This window comes from Petromyzon marinus, chromosome 50, assembly GCF_048934315.1.
Source record: "Petromyzon marinus isolate PM22_M1 ecotype Great Lakes invasive population chromosome 50, UKy_Petmar_22M1.pri1.0, whole genome shotgun sequence".
In the NCBI taxonomy this organism is placed as follows: Eukaryota; Metazoa; Chordata; class Hyperoartia; order Petromyzontiformes; family Petromyzontidae; genus Petromyzon; species Petromyzon marinus.
In genome coordinates this window covers 2,786,068-2,810,568 of record NC_133716.1, presented here as the reverse complement: position 1 = coordinate 2,810,568, position 24,501 = coordinate 2,786,068, and the positions used below count along the sequence as shown (strand labels likewise).

At 50.5% G+C, this 24,501-nt stretch overlaps 1 protein-coding gene across 1 annotated transcript in view; it reads left to right on the top strand.

The window, feature by feature from the left end:
* The window catches only part of LOC116953224 (laminin subunit gamma-1-like), a 173,449-nt gene that overhangs the window by 10,559 nt on the left and 138,389 nt on the right, over positions 1 to 24,501 (top strand). Inside the window, exon 2 of the mRNA XM_032973191.2 lies at positions 23,665 to 23,969. Coding sequence (XP_032829082.2) covers positions 23,665 to 23,969 — 305 coding nt within the window. The remainder of the gene's footprint in view (positions 1 to 23,664; positions 23,970 to 24,501) is intronic.

Genomic DNA, 24,501 nt, shown 5'->3' with positions numbered 1-24,501 from the left:
AACGATACGATTACAGTTGAAAAAAGTCTGCTCAATTGTTCATGCCAAACAAAGGGTGTTACGTCCCCTCATTGTGGCTTCTCCTTCAAACATGCCCACAAACTGCCAAGGAGAGGCCGGAGTGTCATATGGGTCCTCGATATATATCGGTTCATAATTTGCAAGCATCATTCAGCATTGGGATGTCTGGTCGACACCAGTTACACACAGTATGGCTTTTTTATGCTATGGGAGGAAACCGGAGATCCTGGAGGAAACCCAAGCACACAGAAAGGCGCCCGAGTCGGGAATCACACCCAGGTCTTCCTTTCTCTGAATGTTGCCATTCTGCTTGGCACCCAGGCGGCCCATGCGCTCGAGGGATGCTGCTCCAGCGTAACCACTATTTTTCATTCTCATATCTCACTGCACTCGGGTGCAAATTGAAAGCTAATTGAACGATTTACTTTTCCCCCAAAACAAAGCTTTAAATTCATGTTTCCACTGTCCAAAATCTATGCAGCTGTGGCCACTGCCCTTGGTGAGCTGTCTGGTAAGTTTCACAGCGATTGATTGAGCGGTTATATAATTTTAGTGACATCGTGTCCTTGGATGGATGGGCGTACAGACACAGGGACGGACGGAACGCACAATTTGCTCGACGCGGTGGTAATGTTGAACGCGTAAAACCCGCAGTGCAATAATCAATAATCATTGAGCGGCGAGCCGATGGCGAGTGCGTTGCTGGGTCTTCGTTATCGCTGACGGCTTTCTTAAATTCAAGGTTTCAAAACAGCTACTGTGCCGGCCGGCCTGCAGAGTCGCCTTCTAAATTACCGTGCCTCCACCCGCAAAGCGTCAACCCTTTTAGCATCAGGAAATGTAATATGCGTTCCGCGTTGCTGAGCTCAGTTTGCTAAAAATTCCTCCACCTCAATATGGAACGGGGGCTGCGCCTGCCTGTGTAGCCATCACCACACTTATATCGGGGGTTGTTACCAAGCCACAACGTCAGAAATAACGATGTGGTGGCTGGTGGTGGTGGCAGTAGTGGCCAATTGGTGCAAGTGGCTCATAATGGTCATCTCGAAGGGCTTCTTCTCCGTATGGCTGATGTTGATGCAGAGCAACTGCTGTACTTTTACAATGAGCTGGTTGATGAGCCATCTAAGTGTGCCAGGAGTGGCGGAGTGTGTCACATTTGCGAATCGGTCAATGGGTTCGACACATGTCCCAAGGTCTGCTCTGGGTGACCACAGTCGCTGAGCTGGAACCATCGAGGTCCTGAATTCAAATCTGGGTTTGGGTCACACGCCATGAAAGTATGTTCTCGAGGGTAGTGTAAAAGTAGATGTTGTTTTCTATTATTTGCAAATCTAGAGCCTGCAATCCACGAATGGATCAAGGACGTCCCATACCATGTCGGTCGTGAGGTTAGTTTTGACCATGCTTCACCATGCCCGTCAGTACAGGTTGGTGGTGGGGGAGGCGCCAGGGACCAGTTCAGAATCTTTATTTAGACTGCAGGAGGAGGAATCCGATGAGCTTTGAAGCTCTTTTTCACAGATGTCCAGTTTGGGCAGGTCAGCGAGTTACAAAAGTTCAGACGTCACTCGCCACTGATGTTAGCCGTGGCCGGGAGTCGAGTTCGGGTCCCCGGATTCACAGCTCAGTTCGCTAACTGCGGCACTGCTGTCGCAGCACTGATTCGGTTGATATCAGACGATTGACTCGAGGCGAGCCGCTCTTTACAGCTCACGAGGCAGGCTGTCAATCGATTACTTTTTGTCTCCGGACGATTGTTTTGGTTGTTGCAACCAAAATGAGGCCAACAAAGGTCAAATAGAACGTCTACATTACGTAAGTTGGCCATAGACCTCAGAGAAACAAAATACGCGTGTAAACGCACAGAGTTTACCAACTTTAACGATTACAACGGCGTCCATCCTCGAGCTCCGATACTAATTAATATTTATAATTGTTATGGGACTGTCCATTGGCAGCACAACGTAAGGAAGAAAAACCATGCACACGTTCAGATTCCGTGACGCTTTCCTTACTCGCATCCGTCCTTAGACGTTTTTCATTAGCGGTCGTGATGTTAACCTTTCGAGCCGCACGATGAAACGGTGTGTTTGTGTGTACGTTGAACTTCTTTCGCACCGTACATAGCCGACCCTGCCAATCGGAGGCGCGCGGCATCGCTAGGCGACGTCATTGCGCGTGACCTCGACGCCTGAGCAGGCAGGGCAAATCCTTTTGCCGAAGATTTTATTTGTTGCTTGATTATATCACCACGCTCCACACGGCAATTTTGAACAAGTTCGGCCACTTTTCTCTAGCGATGATTATCTAACAAACAGCATTGCAACTTCATACCAAAACATTGTTCGGATTGGATCTTCTTGACGAGAGTTGCAGGACCCCCTCACCCAGTGCAGACGGACGGACAGGACTAATGCATTTAATGCTTTCATGCGTCGTGGGACGTCAATCACTCACACTGCCGCGTGACATACAAAATGTCACGCGGCGGGTTTGGGCAATGGCCCTTGTTAAGAGCCAGAGAAACGGGAGGGAGAGATTAATGATACGTTATCCCGCACCGAGGATTGGCACGGTTGGCTACGTACGGTGCGAAAGAAGCTCAACATACATAAACACATACGTACTTTACGTTATGTAGTCGTGGTGTCTGACTGAAATATTAGCCTGGGATTTCGTTCGTTCGTTTCTCAATCCGCTTGTCCTGGTGAGGGTCGAGGCGGCAGAGTGTTGAGTCACGCGGTCCAGACCTCCCTTTCCCTGGCGACAGACTCCAGCACTACTACACTATACACTACACTACTACACTACACTATACACTACTACACTACACTACACACTACTATACACAGACTCTAGCTCTTCCTGGGTAACTCCCAGGCATTCCTAGGCCAGCCGAGCGACATCATCCCGGCAGCAGCAGCAGCAGCGTGTCCTGGGCCAGCCCCGGGGTCTTCCCCCAGTGGGACGTGCTGCCCGGTCCTTTACCAGGTGCCGAACCATTTTATTTTCTGTTTTGTGATGAATATTATGAATATTACTTTGCTTATTTACCCAGGGAAGTTTCACTGAGTCTCAAGACTCTTTCTTGCAGTAGGGTGGCGATGTTGCTGCTGCTGTGAGTAATCCGATTAGAGTAATTTGTAGTGATATTTATAAACACTGGGATGCTCTGGCCAATAGCAGTTAAAACGTTTGTTTCAGCTATGGAAGAAAACTGGAGAGCCCAGGAGAGAACATTCAAATTCCATATTCAAAGGCAGTCCAGGTTGGGAATCGAACCTAGGACCTGTTCGCTGTGAGGCGCGATTGTTTCCACTCCATCACCCGGCCTACTGCCCAATGGTTATTTGGCACTTGAGTATTTTGTCCGAAAGATGCCTTACAGAGATTGCGTACCGCATCCATTCTGTCTGCTAATAATCAGTTTAATGCCTCTCCGTGATCCCTTGCGATTTTGTGTCCGGTAGAGATTACTTTTCCCGTGTTCAGACGGGACGCTTTGCTGGTTTGTAATAAACATCTTCATTCAGCTGCACCCTCCCAGGTTGCCTTTGTATTAAGACTGATTAATAATATTAACAATATTTTTAGTCACCCGGCAAGGAGATCGACGAGTCTTGAGACCCATTTTCAGGTGCGTTCTGCTTTGCGTTTTTTATTGGTTCCTGTTTTGAGTCATTCGTAATTATATAATTATCGGTGGAACAGTGTAATTAGCAACTATCTGCAATGAACTTAAAAAATTATTTTAATTTGCTCAAAATTTTAGTCCAATCATGCTATCGGCATCACGTCACGTGATGCAGACTCCATTCGAAATTCTCACACAGCAGCACAGCATCGCCTGCAGAAGGGGATGTGACAGAACTGCTTCTGATAAATCCCTTTCAGATGACCTCTTAGCCACACGACGGACAATCGCATTCTCCCCACACGCCCTGTATCTGCAGCGGTGGAGGCTACGCACGTGGCTGCCTGTAAGCCAGCACTGTGGAGGCAGTAGCGAGGGTGCTGTCAGGATCCCACACACGTTCTGAAACTCCCTTCCAGTGGAAGCCGAGGATATGCCATACCACGGCTTGTCTGGAAATGTTGGTACAGCGAATGTGGACTCCATCTGTTCCATCTGCATGGAAGAGAGTGCTGCCCCCTCTACACACGTGTGGGGTTTCCTCCCACATGTTTAAATGCTCATGGATTTGCTGAAACTATTTTAATAGAGGATCGCAGAGCTTGGGCACTTGTTGGTAATGCCGGTTAACCGCCTGGCTGCTACTGCTGCCTTCCCGCTTGTGCGTGGTTCATCCTCGCGCCTCCCGAGTAGCTCTCTGTCATCGAGAGCGAGCGACGCGTTACAAGATGACCGATAATTATTATTCCTTTTTTTTGTCACGTATTTACATATTCGTCGCAACGCACGCACGCACGCACGCGTGTGTACCGAGCACACTCGGCCCAGAGACGCCTTTGCTCTCTCTCTCCTTCACTCCTGGCACCAAACACCGAGAGCGACCTCTGAGATCGCCGTACGCGCGTAACCGCCTCGGTTTCCATTTCATTAAAACGGCCGCATTCCACTTGAGTCGAGTCTCAGGTGAGCCTGCCCGGGCACGCCGTGGCACCAGCCCGGCCTCATCAACGGCTGCGGTGGTGTGAGAAGCCGACGCCACGCCACGCCGAGCGATCATCCAGGCGGTAAACAAACAGCGCCCCGCCTCTCATTCGCCACCCACCGCGGACCTTGTTCAAGCCGCGTACGATGCGAGCACTTTCACAGCAGAAGGGTCCAGGAGCCAATGTTGGCATCCCCCGTGGGCCGAGAGCGCGAGCTCACAATCGTCGTGCTATGCTGCGTTCCCGTGACGTGCCGGGGCCGTTCTTGGAATGTTTCTGGAACAGGCTGCCGAAAGGTTCCGGGATCTGCGTGACATCGGCAAAAACTCCGCTCCGTACACTGCCGCATCCTCCCACTCTGGGGTCGCCACTTGTTGTACAGATGAAACGAACGAGGACCCCCCCCCCCATCCGGGGACTTGTGCTTTTTGAAATGTTGGTCCCCAGACACCCGTGGCGATGTGCGTCGTCCGTGATGAGCTGTTGTTGTGCCCGTGACTGCGGTGCGCTTTTTAGTGACCGTTGTAACGCGGGTTTGTTTGTTGTTGTTTGTTGTTGTTGTTGCTGCACTGTCGGCAGCTCCACTGGGTCGTTGTGAGATCTCTAAAATTGACTCCATTGGCAGCATCGCCCCCCGCCCCTCCCCCCGTCGCCATTGGTTCCCCGTCGATGGTCCTGAGCCATTTGTGGACATTCCACTGGGTTATGGCAGGGCCTGGTATTTCCCGTTGCGGCCAACACCACGCCCGGCCGCCTTTGTCTTCCCCACCAGCGCTGACGTTTATTATCACACGCTGAAACCGGTTACCCAAATTGAGGCTAAGTCGACCTAAGGGAGGGCCGTGAGCGGGAATCGAACTCGGGCAGCCGGGTTTCGTGGCGCAGCGCGCGCTAACCGCTGCGCCACCGCTCCCCACACACACAGACGCACCATAGGGGGCACACCTCAAGGGAGGCAAGAGGGGGGTGGGGGGGGCTGTACCTCGTTAGGCAGACGGAGAGGAAATTACATGATCCTCTCTACCCACCCCGACTATAAATCCCTCCGTAGAGGAGAATAGAAACAAGTTGACTTCGTTTTTATTTTATTTTAACAGCAATGTATCCGTGGTTATTGTGAAGACGTTACTTTTGTGGAAAACCTGTCTTCCACGCAGACCAAGCTGTAGGTTTACTGCTTCGTATCTTTGCCCCCCCCCCCCCCCCACTTTAAAAATGGCAGTGCTGACCAAGCACTCACACGTGTGTTCGTCTGTCTGTCCTGTCTTGTAAGTCCGTCCATCTGGCTCCCCATTTGTCCGTATATCCATACTTTCTGTCCTTCTATCCTGTCTGTGCCTCTGTCCGTCTGTCCCGCTGTCCTATCCCTCTGTCCTTCTGTCCTATGCCTCTCTCCTTCTGTCCTGTCTGTGCCTTTGTCCTCTCTGTCAATCTGGCTGGCCTCCCATTTGTCTCTCTGTTCGTCTGGTTCACTGCCCTAATTGCCAAACGAGGAATTTCAAATTCCCGTGAAATCCCAACAGGGTCAACTTTGAAACACTATAGCAAGGCCCGAAAGCGTGGATAAAAATATTCATCACACATCTCACATAGGGCAGCGAGCGGGTTTTTTTTTTGGGGGGGGGGGTGGGGGGGGGCGGGGGGCAGCAGCTGCCCCGGTGGTGAGCGCGCCACGGGAACGCGCATCGCGAAGATCAACGCAACGTGTGGGCACACACACACAGACAACGTTCATCGTGAGCTCGCGCGCACTGCATGCGCGTCGACGCAAGGAACAAGCGGGCATCGCCGATTAGCCTGCGATACAAATACATGCGTAGATCGGAGCGGCGGCAAGGGATGTTTTCGCGAGCGCCTATGAAAGCCAGCTCTGGCAGATGAGGAGTTGGTGTAGCTCAGGGGTCGGCATGTGAATACGAGACGGTGGTCCTTCAATAATGTAAGGAAACAGTCTTTAATGAGCCTCATGCTGCTCCGGAACCATAGGTTGCCGACCTCTGCCCATGGTGACCTGGACTTGCATGGTGACCTGGACTTGCATGGTGACCTGGACTTGCATGGTGACCTGGACTTGCATGGTGACCTGGACTTCCATGGTGACCTGGACTTGCATGGTGACCTGGACTTGCATGGTGACCTAGACTTGCATGGTGACCTAGACTTGCATGGTGACCTGGACTTGCATGGTGACCTGGACTTGCATGGTGACCTGGACTTGCATGGTGACCTAGACTTCCATGGTGACCTGGACTTGCATGGTGACCTGGACTTCCATGGTGACCTGGACTTGCATGGTGACCTAGACTTGCATGGTGACCTAGACTTGCATGGTGACCTGGACTTGCATGGTGACCTGGACTTCCATGGTGACCTGGACTTCCATGGTGACCTGGACTTGCATGGTGACCTGGACTTGCATGGTGACCTGGACTTCCATGGTGACCTGGACTTGCATGGTGACCTGGACTTGCATGGTGACCTGGACTTCAATGGTGACCTGGACTTCCATGGTGACCTGGACTTGCATGGTGACCTAGACTTGCATGGTGACCTGGACTTCCATGGTGACCTGGACTTGCATGGTGACCTGCACTTGCATGGTGACCTGGACTTGCATGGTGACCTGGACTTGCATGGTGACCTAGACTTGCATGGTGAATGGTGACCTGGACTTGCATGGTGACCTGGACTTGCATGGTGACCTGGACTTGCATGGTGACCTAGACTTCCATGGTGACCTGGACTTCCATGGTGACCTGCACTTGCATGGTGACCTGGACTTCCATGGTGACCTAGACTTGCATGGTGACCTAGACTTCCATGGTGACCTGGACTTGCATGGTGACCTGGACTTGCATGGTGACCTGGACTTGCATGGTGACCTTGACTTGCATGGTGACCTGGACTTCCATGGTGACCTGGACTTGCATGGTGACCTGGACTTGCATGGTGACCTGAACTTGCATGGTGACCTTGACTTGCATGGTGACCTGGACTTGCATGGTGACCTGGACTTGCATGATGACCTGGACTTGCATGGTGACCTTGACTTGCATGGTGACCTGGACTTGCATGGTGACCTGGACTTGCATGGTGACCTGGACTTGCATGGTGACCTGGATTTGCATGACCAGGGGCCGGCAACCAAAATAACAAGAAGAGGCAGTTTTTTTTTATTTCAAGAGCTGCTTATTGCCGGCCTCTGGTGCAGCCAGATGAGCCTTTGCCTGACACGTTGCCTATTACACGCTTGCTATTGTCTCTCAGAAATAAATAATTGTAATGTTTTAAAATTATTATTCAAGCGGGACGTCCTCCGCCCGGGGACTTCCGAGATCCGCTTCTGCGGTCTTTCCAATGCTGATGTTCGCCCACACTGCGTCAAGTACTCATTTAAGGATGAGTTGACCTCAGGAGAGCTCAGGACAGGTTCTGATGACACTATCTACGAATGTCAGCGATGGCTAGGAATCAAACCGAGGCTGCTGTTTTCGTAGCGCATTGCCCTAACCACTGCACTGCCGCTCCTACCACAATACACGCGCGTGCGCGCGTTCAAATGAAAGTACAAATCTGAACACAAAAGGGGCCGACAGACTCGCATAAAAGACGGGCACACATACAGGCAATTGCAAATGTCATGCTGTGGTTGCTGGGATAGGCATTGGTGTTGAGGAGGCATGCGTTAGGGTCACCGCATCGCACGCTTTCAGATCCGCGGCCGTCTCGAAAGCTCTTCCGTCCGACATTAGGAAGCCACTAAACTGAAAAACTCGTGAAATTTAGAGCTGCTTTTTGTGTTTAGTTTATTGTCCTCAGCCCGCACCATAGGACGGCTCCGTACGGTGCAAAATAACTTCAACATACATACACACACAGCCGCGGCTCTGTAGCCAGGTGAGTGAATCGGAGATGATCTGCTGCATCACCCTCAGGGCTGGGCTCAACCCAACGGAGCTGAAACCCATCTATGGCATTGGCCACTTTACCTCTCAAAAAGTCAAAGTGATTTCCTGTTTACAGCCTTGAGCCAGTGATGGAATATCCACATTGCTATGGGCGGAGGGGGGGGGGTGAGTCTAGCCATAGAACATCCACCGTTGATTCCCAACGAAGTCGTACTCCTGATATGTTCTATATCCACTGCTGGATGTAAGCCACCCACGCCGCGTCGATCATGGTGGCTGTTAGACCATCCTTCACCACGCCGGTCAATGCGAGTTGGCGAAGGCGGGAAGGAGCCAATTCAGACAGATATCACTCTCCGCTGATGCTTTTGATTTTTTTTCCTTGACTGTTTACATATTGGTCACCACAGATGTGTTTAACATTTCTGTAATGTAATCGTAATTGCGCCGTGATCGGTTTAAAAATAATCTGCCCGGGCCGACTTGGGCTCGGGAGAAATCTATGATTTAACGTTGACTTAACGCACGTGAAATATATTATAATTTCTCGAGTGACCACGGTTGTTTTTGTTGTTGCTCTGATTTCTTTCTTCGTTTAATTTGTTTTGCTTTCGTCATTGCGGGGGACCTGGGACACTTGAAAATGAGACTCATTGTGGTCTCTTGAGTTCACACCTGGTTAAATGAACTTTGATGCCTTGACCGAGGTTCATAGTGTGCAGTGTGCTAACCACTGCCGCCCCCTCTCCCCACCGGTATTTTATTTAAAAAAAAATCTGTTCAAGTCTGTGGTTGACAACAATCCGCTGCCTCTGGTTTATTTTTTTTAATTCCCACCTGCGTCTCTGTGTTCCCCCGGTGTCGAGGCGCGCCCCACCACACCCAGCACGAGACTCTCGCACGTTCCATTAATCATCCTGGGCTGAAGATCGCAAAGTGTCTCCCCGCGACGATCAAAAACAAATGTCAAGAGGTGTCTTCCCCCCCCCCCCCCCATGCTCAGACCCGCACGGGACAGCATTTGTCTCCGCTGGCAGCGTCTGGAGCCAGCGGTAAAAGTTCCACACTTGCAATAATAATATTTTTTTATATTTCTGATACAGCCCCCTTCCTTTCCGCCGGGGTCATTTCAGAGCACGTTACGTTGCATATAATCTGAAAGGTTTTGAAAGAGCACACGCTGTCGGTTGACGTCGAAGACAAAGATCCCCCCGCATAGCCTGGAACAGACTGTCGGGGCAAGTGCTGTTTGCGAGCACCGATGAAGGCCGGAACGGCACACGAAGGGGGTGGGTGGCCAGCACCACGCCCGGCCGCCTTTGTCTCCCCAGTGGCACTAGGTACTCAATTGCGGCTGAGTCGACCAAGGGGAGGCTCAGGACCGGTTCAAATAATCGTCACTCGTGTTGGCCGTGAGCGGGAGTTGAACTCGGGTCGCCAGGCTCGCAGCGTAGCGAAGCGCTACTCGCTACACCACCGCTCGCCACCACCGTCCTTGGTTGACAACAGTCCCTGTGGGACACAAGGAGACTCAGGAGAGACGCGTTTTGACCGAATACGAGAGACGAGATATTTTCTATATTGACAACGATTTATTTTGTAAAAAAAAATTGAGTTGAGTTTGTTCTTCCCCCGGACCTCAAATAAGCACGGTTGGCTATGTAGAGTGCAAAAGAAGTCCAACGTACACACAAATAACTGTGACAGTTGCGGAAGTTGTGCGGGTGAGTTTCATTTTGCTGTGGCTGTGCCACGGTTGTGGAATTCCCTACCGTTGGAATTTCGGTTATCCGATAATGTGGATGCTTTTTAAGTCTCGCCTTAAAACGACATTTTCTCGACTTTGTTGATTTAATTTCGCTCCTTCTCTCTTGGCCTTTCCCTATTCTTACAAGGCGCATTGAGGCATTAGCTTGAAGGCTCCTTACAAATACACGTCAATTATTATCACTAATTTAATCCGATGAGATTGGTGGCATCATCCCTGCGCGCGTCCAGGAGGACCGCTCCTCGCTGAAGCGGCTTTTGTGTCCGCGCGAGACCGCGCCTGCCTGGGGTTTCCCACTCTCTTTAGGGGCACTTAAATTCGCTCCGATCGAAAAAAAAACACACCGTCAAACTCCCTTGCACGTATCGGGGGCGGGGGGGGGCAGGAATTGTTGCAGTGCGGCAGGGACGGCACCGGACCCAGCCTCGGTTCGACTCTACAACCTGAATTTAAAGAAGCGGCCCCCCACTCCGCCAACACTGACTCCCCCCCCCCCCCGCCGTGTGTGTTCTCGGGGGCTCGAGGCTTAAGTTGCTGCGCGGCAGCTGTCGCGGAGGATTTTTATTATCCCCGCACCTGTGCCGGTGCCACTTTTACATTTTGCCCGCGTGCAAGGCACATTCCGGCGCGCGCCGCTGACACAATTACGCACGTTGCGCGCACTCGCACGCTCGCACAGACACACGCGCGGCGCGCGGGCTTACTTGGAAAAGGCGCGCGCGCGCGCACACGCCCGCAGACAAATGTCCTAGATTTAGCATTAAACATTCTTGTGGCAAGCGCTGTTAGGGAGCACCCATTAAGATGCGGGAACCTGGGGAGTGGTTTTGTGGCCAGGATTCTGCACACCCATCCATATTTGTTTAAGTGAGCGCATCAGTTTGCCGGGTACAGTAGTGATTTCAGGCCGAGGTGACCTAGAGGAGGTCCACGCCAGATTACGGTCATTACTCCCGCAGTATTATGACAGACGCTTACGCACAATTGTACGTACACATTCACTTTATGAACCTAATAGGTTTCTGTTAAAACTAAAATGAGATTTGGGCAAACATTTACATGCTGGACCCACTTAAAACAACAATAATGTGATAGTAAATTTTGATTTAAAGCTTTCGTGACTGCAGAGATTCATATTCTTGGTTCTTTCGGTAAAGTCACGTAGAAGGGAAACAATAAAATAAGAAAATAATCAAAATATAAAACAATACAATCATCATCAGGTGTGAAAACCACACCTGATGATGCTTGCTTGTGTTGCAGTCGAAACGTCGTGAGGATCGTATTGTTTTATATTTTTATTATTTTATTGTTTCCCTTCTACGTGACTTTACCGAAAGAACCAAGAATATAATGTGATAGCAGTTGTGGCTATTAATAAGGGTCACTGATATAACAGTTAATAACTGGGCATAGAAGTTCAACGTAAATACATAACATCGTGTGAATACAATTACCCACGTTACACACGCGCACAGCCGCAGACAAATATCCTACATTTAGCTTGACACATTCTTGTGGCAAGCGCTGTTAGGGCGCACCTATTAAGGTGCGTGAACCTCGGGAGCTGTGTTGTGACCCGCACTTTGCACACCCATCCATATTTGTTTAAATTAGTACACCAGTATTCCAGGTACGGTACTAATTTCATGCCGAGGTAACCTAGAGGAGGCCCACACCAGATTCGAACATCGACTTACGATGTTGTGCACCGCAGGTAGGAATGGAAGCTGTGGTACTGGGACCCTCGTACGCTTTGTGCCCACTCACACTGTGCACGTAAACATATGCAGTACAGTACAATGCAGGGTGCCACGGTGGTGAGATGTCAACTACCTCGCCAGGTATACAGGAGGTTGTGGGTTCGATCGCGACCCTGACGCCTGCTGTATATTTGGAGTTTGCGTGTTCTCCCTGTAGTCGCATGCATTTCGTTTTCGTGGGTCCTTCGGCTTTCCCCCTCTAGATTTAGAATCAACGTGTGTTTAGAGTATGTGGCTGCTATCTTGATTTGATCTTGATTTGAAGCTATCGTGACTGCAGGAATCAATACTCTTTGGTCCTTTCGGTAAAGTCACGTAGGTATAAAATATGTGGCTGCTATAAAACAAATAAAAACAACCCACATGATTTTGATTTAAAGCTTTCGTGACTGCAGTAATTCATATTCTTAGCTCTTTCAGTAAAGTCACGTTGAAGGGAAACAATAAAATATAAAAGAATATAACCCACATGATAATAAGCCACTTCATTGGGCTATCATTTGTGATAGCCACGTCGCTTATGAAAAAGAGAGTTATAAGGCTCAGTGGGCCTTACTTGGTAGAAATGTTTATTTGTAAAATACCGTTGCTGGCAATTATCCCGTTGCGTACATTGCTCGCAGCTGCAGTGGGAATCAAACCGATGTGACCCCGTGCAGAGAGGCTTGGCGGCGAGACACCCGCGACCACTAGGTGTGCCGGACCTGCACTGCTTCTGCTGAGACGAGAGAGAGAGATCGAGAGACTCGTCCGAGGGATCCCTTGGCAGGGGGCCTTGTTATGGCGCGGGGGGTTTGGGTGTTGAGTAAATGGCCTCGTGGTTCCGCCCCTCGAACACTTTTAAGCCACTGTGATGTGGCGAGACTTGAGTTTCAGAATGGGCTAAATGCGGACGAAGCGGCTCGCTCGCCAATGGAGAGCGCGGGGGCCTCGCGTTTCCTCTTGACCCACGCGTAGAAAATAGACGCGAGAGGGCATGGAATCGCGGTCTCTCGAATCCGTGCCTCTCTCTTTAGAGTTGCGCCCCCCCCCCCCCCCAAAAAAAAAAACCTGCCTTGCAGACCGCTCACAACGAGGGCGCTCACGACAACCTCGACTTTACTCCCTTTGGACGGCGCAAGGGGGCCGCGCAAACGGAACCACGTCGCCACCCGCTTCACGAACGCGGCTTTCTCACAGCCGTCGGATACTGCTTCAGATGGCCCAACCTTCCTTAAAGCAGCAGCGAAAATGGGCATGACTAAAAACAAATAAGCATTGCGGTATAAATGTAGGAAATACCTTTGTCCTGTGCTGGCTAAAGGGAGGAGATGCATAAACAAGGCTGAATTCAAACAGTGTATCATTATAATTGCCTTTTTTTCACCCACGAAAGCCACACAGAGTCGGACGGCTCTTTTGTCGACTGCTCCTGCACGAGGGCTGCTTGACCAACACCGATGGCATTTCAGTTCGTAGCTGCGGTAGGAAACCGGAGAACATGAAGGAAGCCCATTCAGAACAGAGGGAGCGAGAGAGAGAGAAAACTTTCAAACTTCGCGCAGAAAGGCGCCCGAGTCGGGAATCAATCCCGTGTCCTTTTTGCTGCGAGGCGCGAGTGTTTAAAAACGTCACGGTGCCGCCCAATGCCTTGAATTTAATTGCAATGCTCTTACTGTAATACGCAGTTGAGTCCATGTATATATGTGTGTGTAGCGAGGGTTCATCACAAATTGTGTTGCAATTTGAACGGATTCCGAATGCTTCACAGAACTACTTCTGAGTCCCTTCAATCGGCCTCTCGGTTTGGCCGCCTGGCGCCAGTTGTCCCGTGCGCGTTGCACGATTCCGATTAGCACGGTTGGCTACGTACGGTGCGAGAGAAGTTCAACGTAACATACGTACAGCACAGCGCTGGCAATATCCACCCAATAAATCCGACACACGAGTCTCAAGATTCATTTTCACGAGGCTCTTGCACTGGGATATTTGCCAGATTGATTTTTTTGCAATCGTAGTACCCAAGGAAAACCCAGACACAGCCGTCGAGACAACTCAGTCTTTTTAGTCAGGGCTCCGCTCAGGGTGAGCTCTGGCTCAAGTGAATGGGCTGAGACCATGAACTTACTCCACTCGAGAATCTCGACCAAGCATGGGAAGCTGAAACCCTGCTTTTAACCCAAGGCCTCAACGACGCTGGCTCAGTGTCTCTGACACGGCCATGCCGAGCCCCCCACCCCCCTCCCCGAGACACCGGGTCACCTCCACAGCATTCTCCGGATTGTAAGGTGAGCCGCTCTGGAATCTAAGAAATGGAAGACGGTCACCGCATCACGCGGCGCTTCCAGGCGCCCTTCTGCGGCGGCCGTCTGGAACGCGCTTCCGATATTAGGAAGACACTGGAGCCATGCACTTTTTAAACCTAGATTGAAAGCGAATTTCTTTAGGACTGCTGTTTGTGTTTCAGTGTGTTGCCCTTTCCCGCTGCGCCTCCGATTAGCACGGCTGGCTACGTACGGTGCGAAAGAAGTTCAACTAGTTGTACCCAAGACTTTGGCGCAATTTTGGAGAAAAGAACTTGAACGGAAGCAGGAAACTGGTGTAAAATATAAAGTATGGAGTGGACGATGGGGGAGATAAAACTGCATCCTATAATCTCGAGAACACGGTAGTAGCTCGCAACGTTGTATCTGTGGCACACCGCAGGAGGGCGAGGAGAAGTCAAGAAGGTGGCAAAAATAAAAAAAAGAATGAGCAAGGGAAGAGAGCAGAGGATGAATGGGAGATAAAGAATGAGAGATGAGAGGAAACTAAACAGAGAAACGGGACCACAGGGACAGAAGAGGTGAGGATGAGGAGGCGGAAGAGGATGCGTAAAGCCCTCGACGCTGCTGCTGCGTGGAGGAGGAGCGGCGTCTGTTTTCAGAGTGGGCGGCGGGGAGAGGAGAGAGATTCAGAGTGGCGGTGACCACACATAAGTCACGTGATTTACGGGAGGCTTGAGCTAATTTAGAAACGTGAATATGGATGGTGCACGTGGCTGTGGGGGATATAAAGCCTGCTGACTACCTGGCGCCAACACGTGTTCATGTCATTCAAACGTGGGTCCCGCGTGCAATTGGGAAAGTGGCCTTGGCGGCGACGAAGGCCGCGGGACGGCCATAAAGGACGCGCATCGGCGTACGAGACATGTAAACTCCAAATATACAGCAGGCATTGCCGACTTGTGTGAGAATGTTCTCATCAGTTTTGTCGCAGTTGTGTCACGTGTAGGCAAGATGACGCTACAGCGCTACTTCTGAGTCGCTCCATCAGGCGTCTTATCGCCCAGCGCCAGAGGGCGCGCATTCAAATATACAGCAGCAGCAGGCGTCAGGGTCGGGATCGAACCCACGACCTCCTGCATACCAGGCGAGGTAGTTAACATCTCGGCACCGTGACGCCCGTGACTTGATGGGACGCTGAGCCCAAAGAATTACGGTCGGTCTAACCTCTCCGCCTTGCGTTGTCCCCCCAAAACATTAGCCCTGGGGGCCATTATCCCAGCATTTCTGTCTCGGTGCCCATCTGAAGGATGCGTAGGAGTCAAACAGAGAGCCAGCCGTGAAGCCACCTCACACCCCTGGAAGGATTTAGCAAACCTGCGCAGACGGCAAGTAGCTTCCGGCTTGATTGAAAGTGAGAGTGTGGTCTCTGCTCCTGCAACGCAGTAGTGGCTGCGTTCCTAGAGGACACCGCGTTGCGGGGAAAAAATCGCGTTGTAACAAACAATATATAATGTAGGGGTCAAAGCGCAATCCGCGATAACACGCGCGATGCGTACGAAGGCCGAACAAAGACCGAGGCGCGTGGGTAGCATCCAGAAGCATCCAGCAGCATCCCGCTGCCCCGTGCCACGTGCTACGCCGAGGCGGCCGTACGACCCGCGATGCGACGTAGTTCCATTCACTCGATCGGGTTATATCCAAGTCGCATCCACGTTATGAAAGGAAATGTGTTCCCCAGTACATTCATTGCGTTCTATCCGCGTTGGGAGAGCAGACCGTACAAGAGAGAGGGAGAGTAGTGAGACAAGGTCAACATGTTTCATCCGCTGCTTTTCTTCCCTCCAACTGGAGTCGCCAAGCTCGTGTAGCCTCGACCCCGAACAATAATAATAATAATCTGCATCATTGAGAGAAATCTAAAGAAAGTAGGTTATACCGTCTGCTTCATATCCCCCCAGCCTCGGAACATCACAAACCATCATTCCAACCACCTTCTTGGAGGGAATAATGTTTTGGCCGCGTCGATTGCGATGCAAGGTTATAATCAACGCCGTTCGCTCAATTCAAGAAACGTGCTGCACTTCACCGATTACAACTTTGATGGTGCCGTTTGTTGCTGGTCGCTGGACGTTGTGGGGCTTTGCCGAACAAATTGCATTTAAAAAATACAGGAATTCCTCTATTTACTAACGAGTTAGGTTCCGGAGGACTGTTCGGAAGTTGATGCCAAACTTGATGTACGGCATGTCCACTAAACACGGGGTATGGCTTTACAAGTTGTATCATCTCCTGCAGATGTAGATGCCACTGGTTCTTCATGTTCTGTAGATGTAGATGCCGCTGGTTCTTCACGTTCTGCAGATATAGATGCCGCTGGTTCTTCACGTTCTGCAGATGTAGATGCCACTGGTTCTTCATGTTCTGCAGATGTAGATGCCACTGGTTCTTCATGTTCTGCAGATGCCACTGGTTCTTCACGTTCTCCATATGTAGATGCCACTGGTTCTTCACGTTCTCCAGATGTAGATGCCACTGGTTCTTCACGTTCTGTAGATGTAGATGCCACTGGTTCTTCACGTTCTGTAGATGTAGATGCCACTGGTTCTTCACGTTCTGTAGATGTAGATGCCACTGGCTCTTCACGTTCTACAGATGTAGATGCCACTGGTTCTTCACGCTCTACAGATGTAGATGCCACTGGTTCTTCACGCTCTGCAGATGTAGATGCCACTGATTCTTCATGTTTTACAAATGTAGATGCCACTGGCTCTTCACGTTCTGTAGATGTAGATGCCACTGGTTCTTCACGTTCTGTAGATGTAGATGCCACTGGTTCTTCACGTTCTCCAGATGTAGATGCCACTGGTTCTTCACGTTCTGCATATGTAGATTCCACTGGTTCTTCACGTTCTACAGATATAGATGCCACTGATTCTTCATGTTCTGCAGATGTAGATGCCAATGGTTCTTCTTGTTCTGCAGATGTAGATGCCACCACCGCCATATATTGTGCGGCGGTTGAACTTACGACTCTCGGTCCGAACAGGCAACTGGACATACGAACAGGTTTGTTCGTATCTCTGAACTTTCGTAAGTCGAATGTTCGTAAGAAGAGGAGTCCCTGTGTACAGGCCCGAATATTGGACTCCTTTGGGGAGGTACAAATGTTGTGCTCTGCAGAAATGAGAACGATGAGATAAATTTCATTGATCACAAGACTGGATCAGGCCAGAAGTGAAGAGACATAAATTGAATGTATGTACTAATAAATAATATATATTTTGTATCTATAATGTGGTGTTCTTCAGGAACGCAACTACCGCGTTGTATGAGAACCAGAGGTGCCGGGGGTAGGACAACAAACTAAACGCAAAAAAAAATCAGTTCTAAAGAAATTAGTTTTATATTTTGTGAAATGAAGAAGGCGACCTTGGTTGCCAGCTCCGACACGCATGAAGGACAAGCGAGCTCAAGACGGCGAGGACACGTTGCAAGAAGTTGAGGCGATGAACGTGGATGCACCGGGATGGAGACCGAGAGGCGGGGGCCCTCGAGGAGCGGTGAGCCAGGAAGTGAAGGAGTGTGGAGTGGTGCGTGGAATTGTCACGGGCCCGGGGCAGGAGTGTCGGAACATGCCAGGAATGAGAAAATTATGAAGTCAGGCAGCCAGGAAGTGACGCTCCAGCCATGGACGTGGGCGGTAGGAAGCACATTGACGGGACTGTTGGCGCGAAGTCCACGGCATGACCTTCGGCGAACGCTCGGCCACGGGAAGCCTCCACACAGACGCAGACGAGCGGGCACCCTGTCTGGGAGACGCGTTTTGGCGAGGCTGCGAGATGCGGGGATGAATCTTCGTTGCCGAGCAAAACACTTTCAACTCATCGATTCCAGGAGCATGGAGTGGCCCTCGGGTGCCATCGTCGCAGCGTCTCTGGGACGTGAAATCATTGCGGGGCCATATCACGACGGCGTGCCTCATCCGCCATCTCCTGCCATACCCTGCTTCGCCAGGAGAAGGCAGTGCAGCAAGTATGGACTCCACCACTTGCTTCTATCTACACGGGATACAATGTTGCCCCCTCGCATGCGTGTGCTTCCTCCCATCGGTAAGCACTGATTCATTGGGTCATACCACCTTCATATGTGGAAGACAACAGGGCTTGGGCACCGGCTCTTTGCCTGGGTGCTGCCTTCTTAATTATTGTTTTTTTTGTTGTTGTGCTTTTTGTTTGTTGTCCTTCCCTCCGTTCAAAATAAATGAGTTTGTCAATCTAGATGATGACTTAAATGGACATAGCTCCGGTGGGATTCCTGATATCGGGAGGAAAAGCGTTGCAGGTGGCCACGGAAACGCCGTGACCGGCATATTTCGACGGCCAGCCAGAAGGCACCGCTGCTCCTCGACGAGATCGGCGAGGTGTCCCGGTTCATCATCGTGACGATGACGCCGATGATGAACCGAGCGCACTGCACCGGGGCCGTGCAGAGAGAGGCAACGACGAGACGCCGCCTCTCCGGTTTCCCCGTCGCTGTTCGGCAAACGGTTCGTCGTCGATTCCCTTCGCGAAGCGTGGCTGCGGGTTTCTTTCTTTCTTTCTGAAAGCGCGCGTGCGGCGGCGCGTGTCTCGATGCCGGTTCGCCACAAGCCCAGGCGCGCCTCGCTCCATCGCCCTCCGGCAGGAGTTGTCCTTAGCGCAGTCATTTGACCTGGCGTGGAATACGGCGGCGGCGGCAAGCAAAACGCCCACCTTCGTCACGGACACTCCGATTTAGCACAGGGAGGGTGTGTGGCAGTGGCGGTGATTATTTATGTCTATAGTCCCATCTACAGTATATTTAAACAACAGGTCCCTGCAGGGTGGGCTGGTAGGAACATTGGAATTTTGCGCAATTTAATTTTTACACCCCAACAGCACGAGATTTCACTTCGTTAAAGTATTGAAAGGGGACGGACGGACGGACACATTAATCTATTGCAGGCTGGTACACTCAGTTTACAACTTCGTTCCTACCAGTAAAAGAGGTTCTTATCTCAATGGGCCTTACCCGAAATTTAAACTACAATCGATTTTTCTTATTTACCAGGTAAGGTCCACTGAGCTATTAGAGCTCTTTTTCAGAAGCGACCTGATAATCACGAATGATAGCTCAACGAAGTGGCTTACTTTTCACGTGGAACATTTTTTTTCTGCTGCAAAATACTCTGACTCAGACGCTGGGGTTGGTGGATCGTGTGGGGATGGAGCCGCCGTGACTTGGGGGGCGGTGTCTGTAAGGGGCGGCTGCGTGCTCGGTAGGGGTGGGAGATCGAGGGAGATACGTGGACACACTCGGTGCTGTACATGGACACATTGTGTGCACCCACATCGATGTTTTCGCCGCTTTTTTTAAATGCACTATTTACAGCAAAGAGCAGTGCACATGTACGAAAGCGATGTTTATTATTGAAGGAAATCGTGCGTAATTATGAATAAGAATCCATCATTGAGCTGTCGTCTGTGGGCTTCATCTGGTAAAATAAAAAGTGTCGTTTTATTATATTTACTTATTTTTTGTGATTTTCTTACGTTTCGTATACTTTGTACTCCTAACATTTTTTTGAATCTTTTTTGTAACTTTCCCAACCGCCCCTACTGGGCGTCTGTGAAAAAAAGCTTCATGGCTAATCGGATTAATTCCAGGATAAATAAAGATTCTGATTCTCATATCTATATTATTGCCTGTACGGTTGGCAACAGCGTTTGGGGACGGGCCAGTTGTGGTTTTTCATCATAGGGCTGACAAAATAAATTCTGGTACATTTTTTTGGGGCAAGGAGAAACACAAATTTTAAAGCGTAAACGTGGACGTTTTCGATCAACATCGACGTCAAGGCATCGAACTATCGGAACCGAAACGTCGATGTCACGACGGATCTATGTTTGCCGAAGCAGTAGTTAATCGGCACTTTTTTGTTTAGGGGCCGTCCATAAATGACGTCACGCACCTGGGGGGGTGAGGGGTCAGACATTTGTGACGATGTATGACGAGGGGGTGGGGGGGGTGAGAAATGTGACGTCACATCAAAATGCGCAACTTAAAATAAATATAGACAACGCGTTCTACTTAATTAAATAGACTTTTAAAATAAATGTTTTCTCCTACAACATCAGAGTGCCGCGCCACGTTAAATACGCACTACAATGGCAATAGTTTAAAGCGATTTGAAGCATATTTCTTTTTTTGGGGGGGGGGCAGAGCTTTGTGACGTCATATTTGAGGGGGGGGTTCTGACTTTTTGTGACGCCGTGTGACGACGGGGGGTGGGGGCGGTCAAAAATCGTCCAAAATTGCGTGACGTCATTTATGGACGGCCCCTTACGTGCCAAACAATAACTAACTGGCTGTGTCGTCGGGTGGGTTTAACGACACACTCATATTTACGCGATCTAACGAAAAAAATAAAGAAACCCCTCTTTCCATACTCGTTGGTTCTTTCCGTAAAGTCACTTAGAGTCACGCAAAAAGAAATTCGTTTTAAATTTATTTATTTTTTCTACCTACGAGACTTTACCGAAAGAACCAAAGAGTATGGATCCCTGCAGTCACGAAAACTTCAAATCGAGATTGAACCCCTCTATAATATGGATCAATGTTTTGCTGCCCATCAAATGCTTCACCACCGCCACTCGGCTCCGTCTCGGATCCTCGGCAATCGTGAGGGTGGCCGAGACCGTTGCTCAGGTTCGCTTCTTGAGACTCGTGTGTACGACTTCTTGGATGGATATTGCCAGCTCTGTGTATGTTGAACTTCTTTCACACAGTACGCAGCCAATCGTGCTAATTGGAGGTGCGGCGTGGGGTGGGGGGGGGGAAGGACAACAAACAAAAACACAAAAAGCAGTTCCAAAGAAATTCGTTTTAAACCTAGATGTAAAAGTGCATTACTCCAGTGGCTTTCTAATATTAGAAGGAAGAGCGTTCCAGACGGCCACAGAATCTGAAAGCACGCGATGCGGTGACCGTCTTTGTTCGATGGTTAGCCAAAAACCGCTGCGAGGGTGACCAGAGTTTGAGTGATGGTGATTCACGCTCTGTGACGAGGTGGTGTATGTTCCTTGACAAGATTATTCAACTGTAGTGATCACAAGTGGCTGCCGAAGAGAATGTTTCGTGCATTTTTCATTCTGTTTCTTCCATCGCACGGCTCGACTTTGGAATTCTCTCCCATCGTCTAATTTTCCCAAACTCTTGAGAACTTTGCTCAATTCTAGAAACTCTATTGCACCTTCGTGCTGTTTGGCGCTGTCTGCATGCATTTTTGGCCTTTGGGTCTGTGCACAGCAAACCATAATGAAACGAGATCACAAACAGAATATTTATTTATAATGGAGGAATCCGATGAGCTATAAATCTCTTTTTCACAGTTACCCACATATTTACCCATTCCACAGGAATATGGAGTTTCCATATTCCAGTGGAATCTGAAACCGGTCCTCGGCCCCCACCCACCAACCCGCACCGACCAGCGCGGTGAAGTATGGTCTAAGCCACTCCCCATGACTTGACGCGGCGTTTGGAGGCCTTCAGCCACAGCATGTGTACGTTCGAAGAGACGCGTTGCCGGGTTGCAATTCTGACGGCGGAGCAGCAGGGGTCGGTATGGTGCATCGCTTGGGCGCTCCACTGCAGGCACGTGCCGCTTCGCGCGTCCTTACTCCGTACCCCCCTGAAAACCGAGACATTTCCCTCCGCTAGGCAGAGGGGACCGCGCCGCGTCTGCCCCTCCGCAAACCGCCTGCGCCAGCCTGACTAGGGACTTCGTCGCGATGTGGTGTCACTGCGAGCCGTCTGGACGACGTTCGATCGACGGTGATCGGCATCGTCAGTTTTCCTAAATTGTCGTGACGCGATTCACGTTGCTCGCTCGGCGTTCTTCTTAAAAAAATTCATTTCCTGACAAAATGTCAAACAACAAACTCGAGAATGAAACCTTAAACGCGTATGTTTTGACAACGAATGTTATTGTCTGTAATTGCTGTTGCTGTTGGGCCACTTAATAGTCTTGGCCAGATTTCTGTCGTTAAGACCCACCCACATCGCGACACAGCCAAACAAATTAAATAGTCACGTGGTGTGCAAGCGTTTTCATGGGCCAATTATTTTTGAATTATTATTGATTCCCAGCCTAACTTACCAACTACGTTCGACATTTTATTTAGGCGGTGACGAGCCCTAAGCGGCAGCGCCTTCACCGATTGGTGAACTTTCTCACCTGGTGTACAGGAGGTCGTGGGTTCAAAGCCCGACCCTGACGCCTGCTGTATATTTGGAGTTTGTATGTTCTCTCCGTGGTCGCCTGGATTTTTCTCTAGGTCCTCCGGTTTTTCCCTCTACATTTAGAAACAAGCATTTAGAGTATTTGACCGCTATACATTTACAGGCGATAAGCCGCTTTGTTGAGCTATCATTTGTGGCAAGGTCGCTTTTTAAAAAAGCTACATAGCTCAGTGAGCCTTACCTGGTAAAATAAATAATAGTTTTTAATTTCAGTTTTCAGATTGTTGCAGTGGCTCACGGTTCTAGTCCAGCGGCCCCCTGGTTAATACCGCAGGCGTAATAACCATAACGGTACTCTTACGCGTTGTCAGCTTCAGAGTGGATGATGAAAGATCACGAGGAGGCCACTGTGTATCGGCCACCTGGTCCACATTTACCAAAGTTTCAAAACGACAAGGCTAAATTACTGAATTGTAATTGACATGGCAGGCATCTCCTGTGAAAACTAGGCAGGATCCTCCTGAAACAGGAAGTGAGAATCGACGAGGCTTTCTTGTGTAAACAATAAAAACTACAATTAAACTACGCGAAGCATCTTCACGACAAGATTCATCACAATCACACTTGGGCGGTTCTTTAATTTCCACTGATGATGACTGGTAGTGCTGCTACCGCTGGTGACAAGGATGACGAAGACGACAATGACGACGACGATGTTGTCACTCGCGATGCCTCTGCTGCTTTCCACCGTCGACGACGACGTCGATCACGATGATCGCAGCGACGGTGCCGATGGCCATGATTACGACGGCCGTGACGACGATGACCGTGATGACGATGATCAGTGACGTCGACCGTACTACGACGACGACCGTGATGACGACGACTGTGACGACGATGATCAGTGACGTCGACCGTGCTACGACGATGATTGTGACGATGACGACTGTGACGACGATGATCAGTGACGTCGACCGTGCTACGACGATGATTGTGACGACGTCGACTGTGACGACAGCAATCGGTGACTGCCACCACAGTGACGCTTCCCGTCCTCTGTGTCCTCCCCCCCCCAGGCAAGGCGTTCCAGATCACCTACGTGCGCCTGCGCTTCCACACCAGCCGGCCCGAGAGCTTCGCCATCTACAAGCGCACGTCGCCCGCCTCGCCCTGGCAGCCCTACCAGTTCTACAGCGGCACGTGCGAGCGCACCTTCGGCCTGCCGTCCAGGGGCTTCCTGCGCGCCGGCGACGAGGAGAGGACCGCGCTGTGCTCCGACGAGTTCAGCGACATCTCGCCGCTCACCGGCGGCAACGTGGCCTTCTCCACGCTCGAGGGCCGACCTGGGGCCCTCGCCTTTGACGGCAACGACAAGCTGCAGGTGCCGCATCGATTGGTGCAATCGCCGTCACGCGCAGGGCTTTCGCGGCCGCCGCTAAGGACGTACCCGTGTGCATGCGCGGTCTGTTCTGTACGTGCGCGTTTTCGCAACACACGAATGGGGCATAACGCGATTGAGTGAAGGGAACTGCGTCGCGCGAGTAGGAACGGGCGGTCGTAACGGCTCCCTCGGCGTAGCATCGTCGCACGAGGCATCGAGATGCTGCTGGATGCTTCTAGATGCCCCCCGTACGCGCCTCAAGTCTTTGTTCAGGCCGCGTACGCATCTCACGAGTTATCGCCGATTGTGCTTTACCATATTTTATGTATTATTTATTAGAACGCGATTTTTCCATAACGTGGTGTTCGTCAGGAACGCAACTACCGCGTTATAGGAGAACGGACTGTATGTATGCTGAACTTCTTTCGCCCCGTACGTAGCCAACCGTGCTAATCAAGAGGTGCGGAGGGGGGGGGGGAAGGACAACAAACTAAACACAAAAAAGCAGTTTTAAAGAAATTAGTTTTCAATC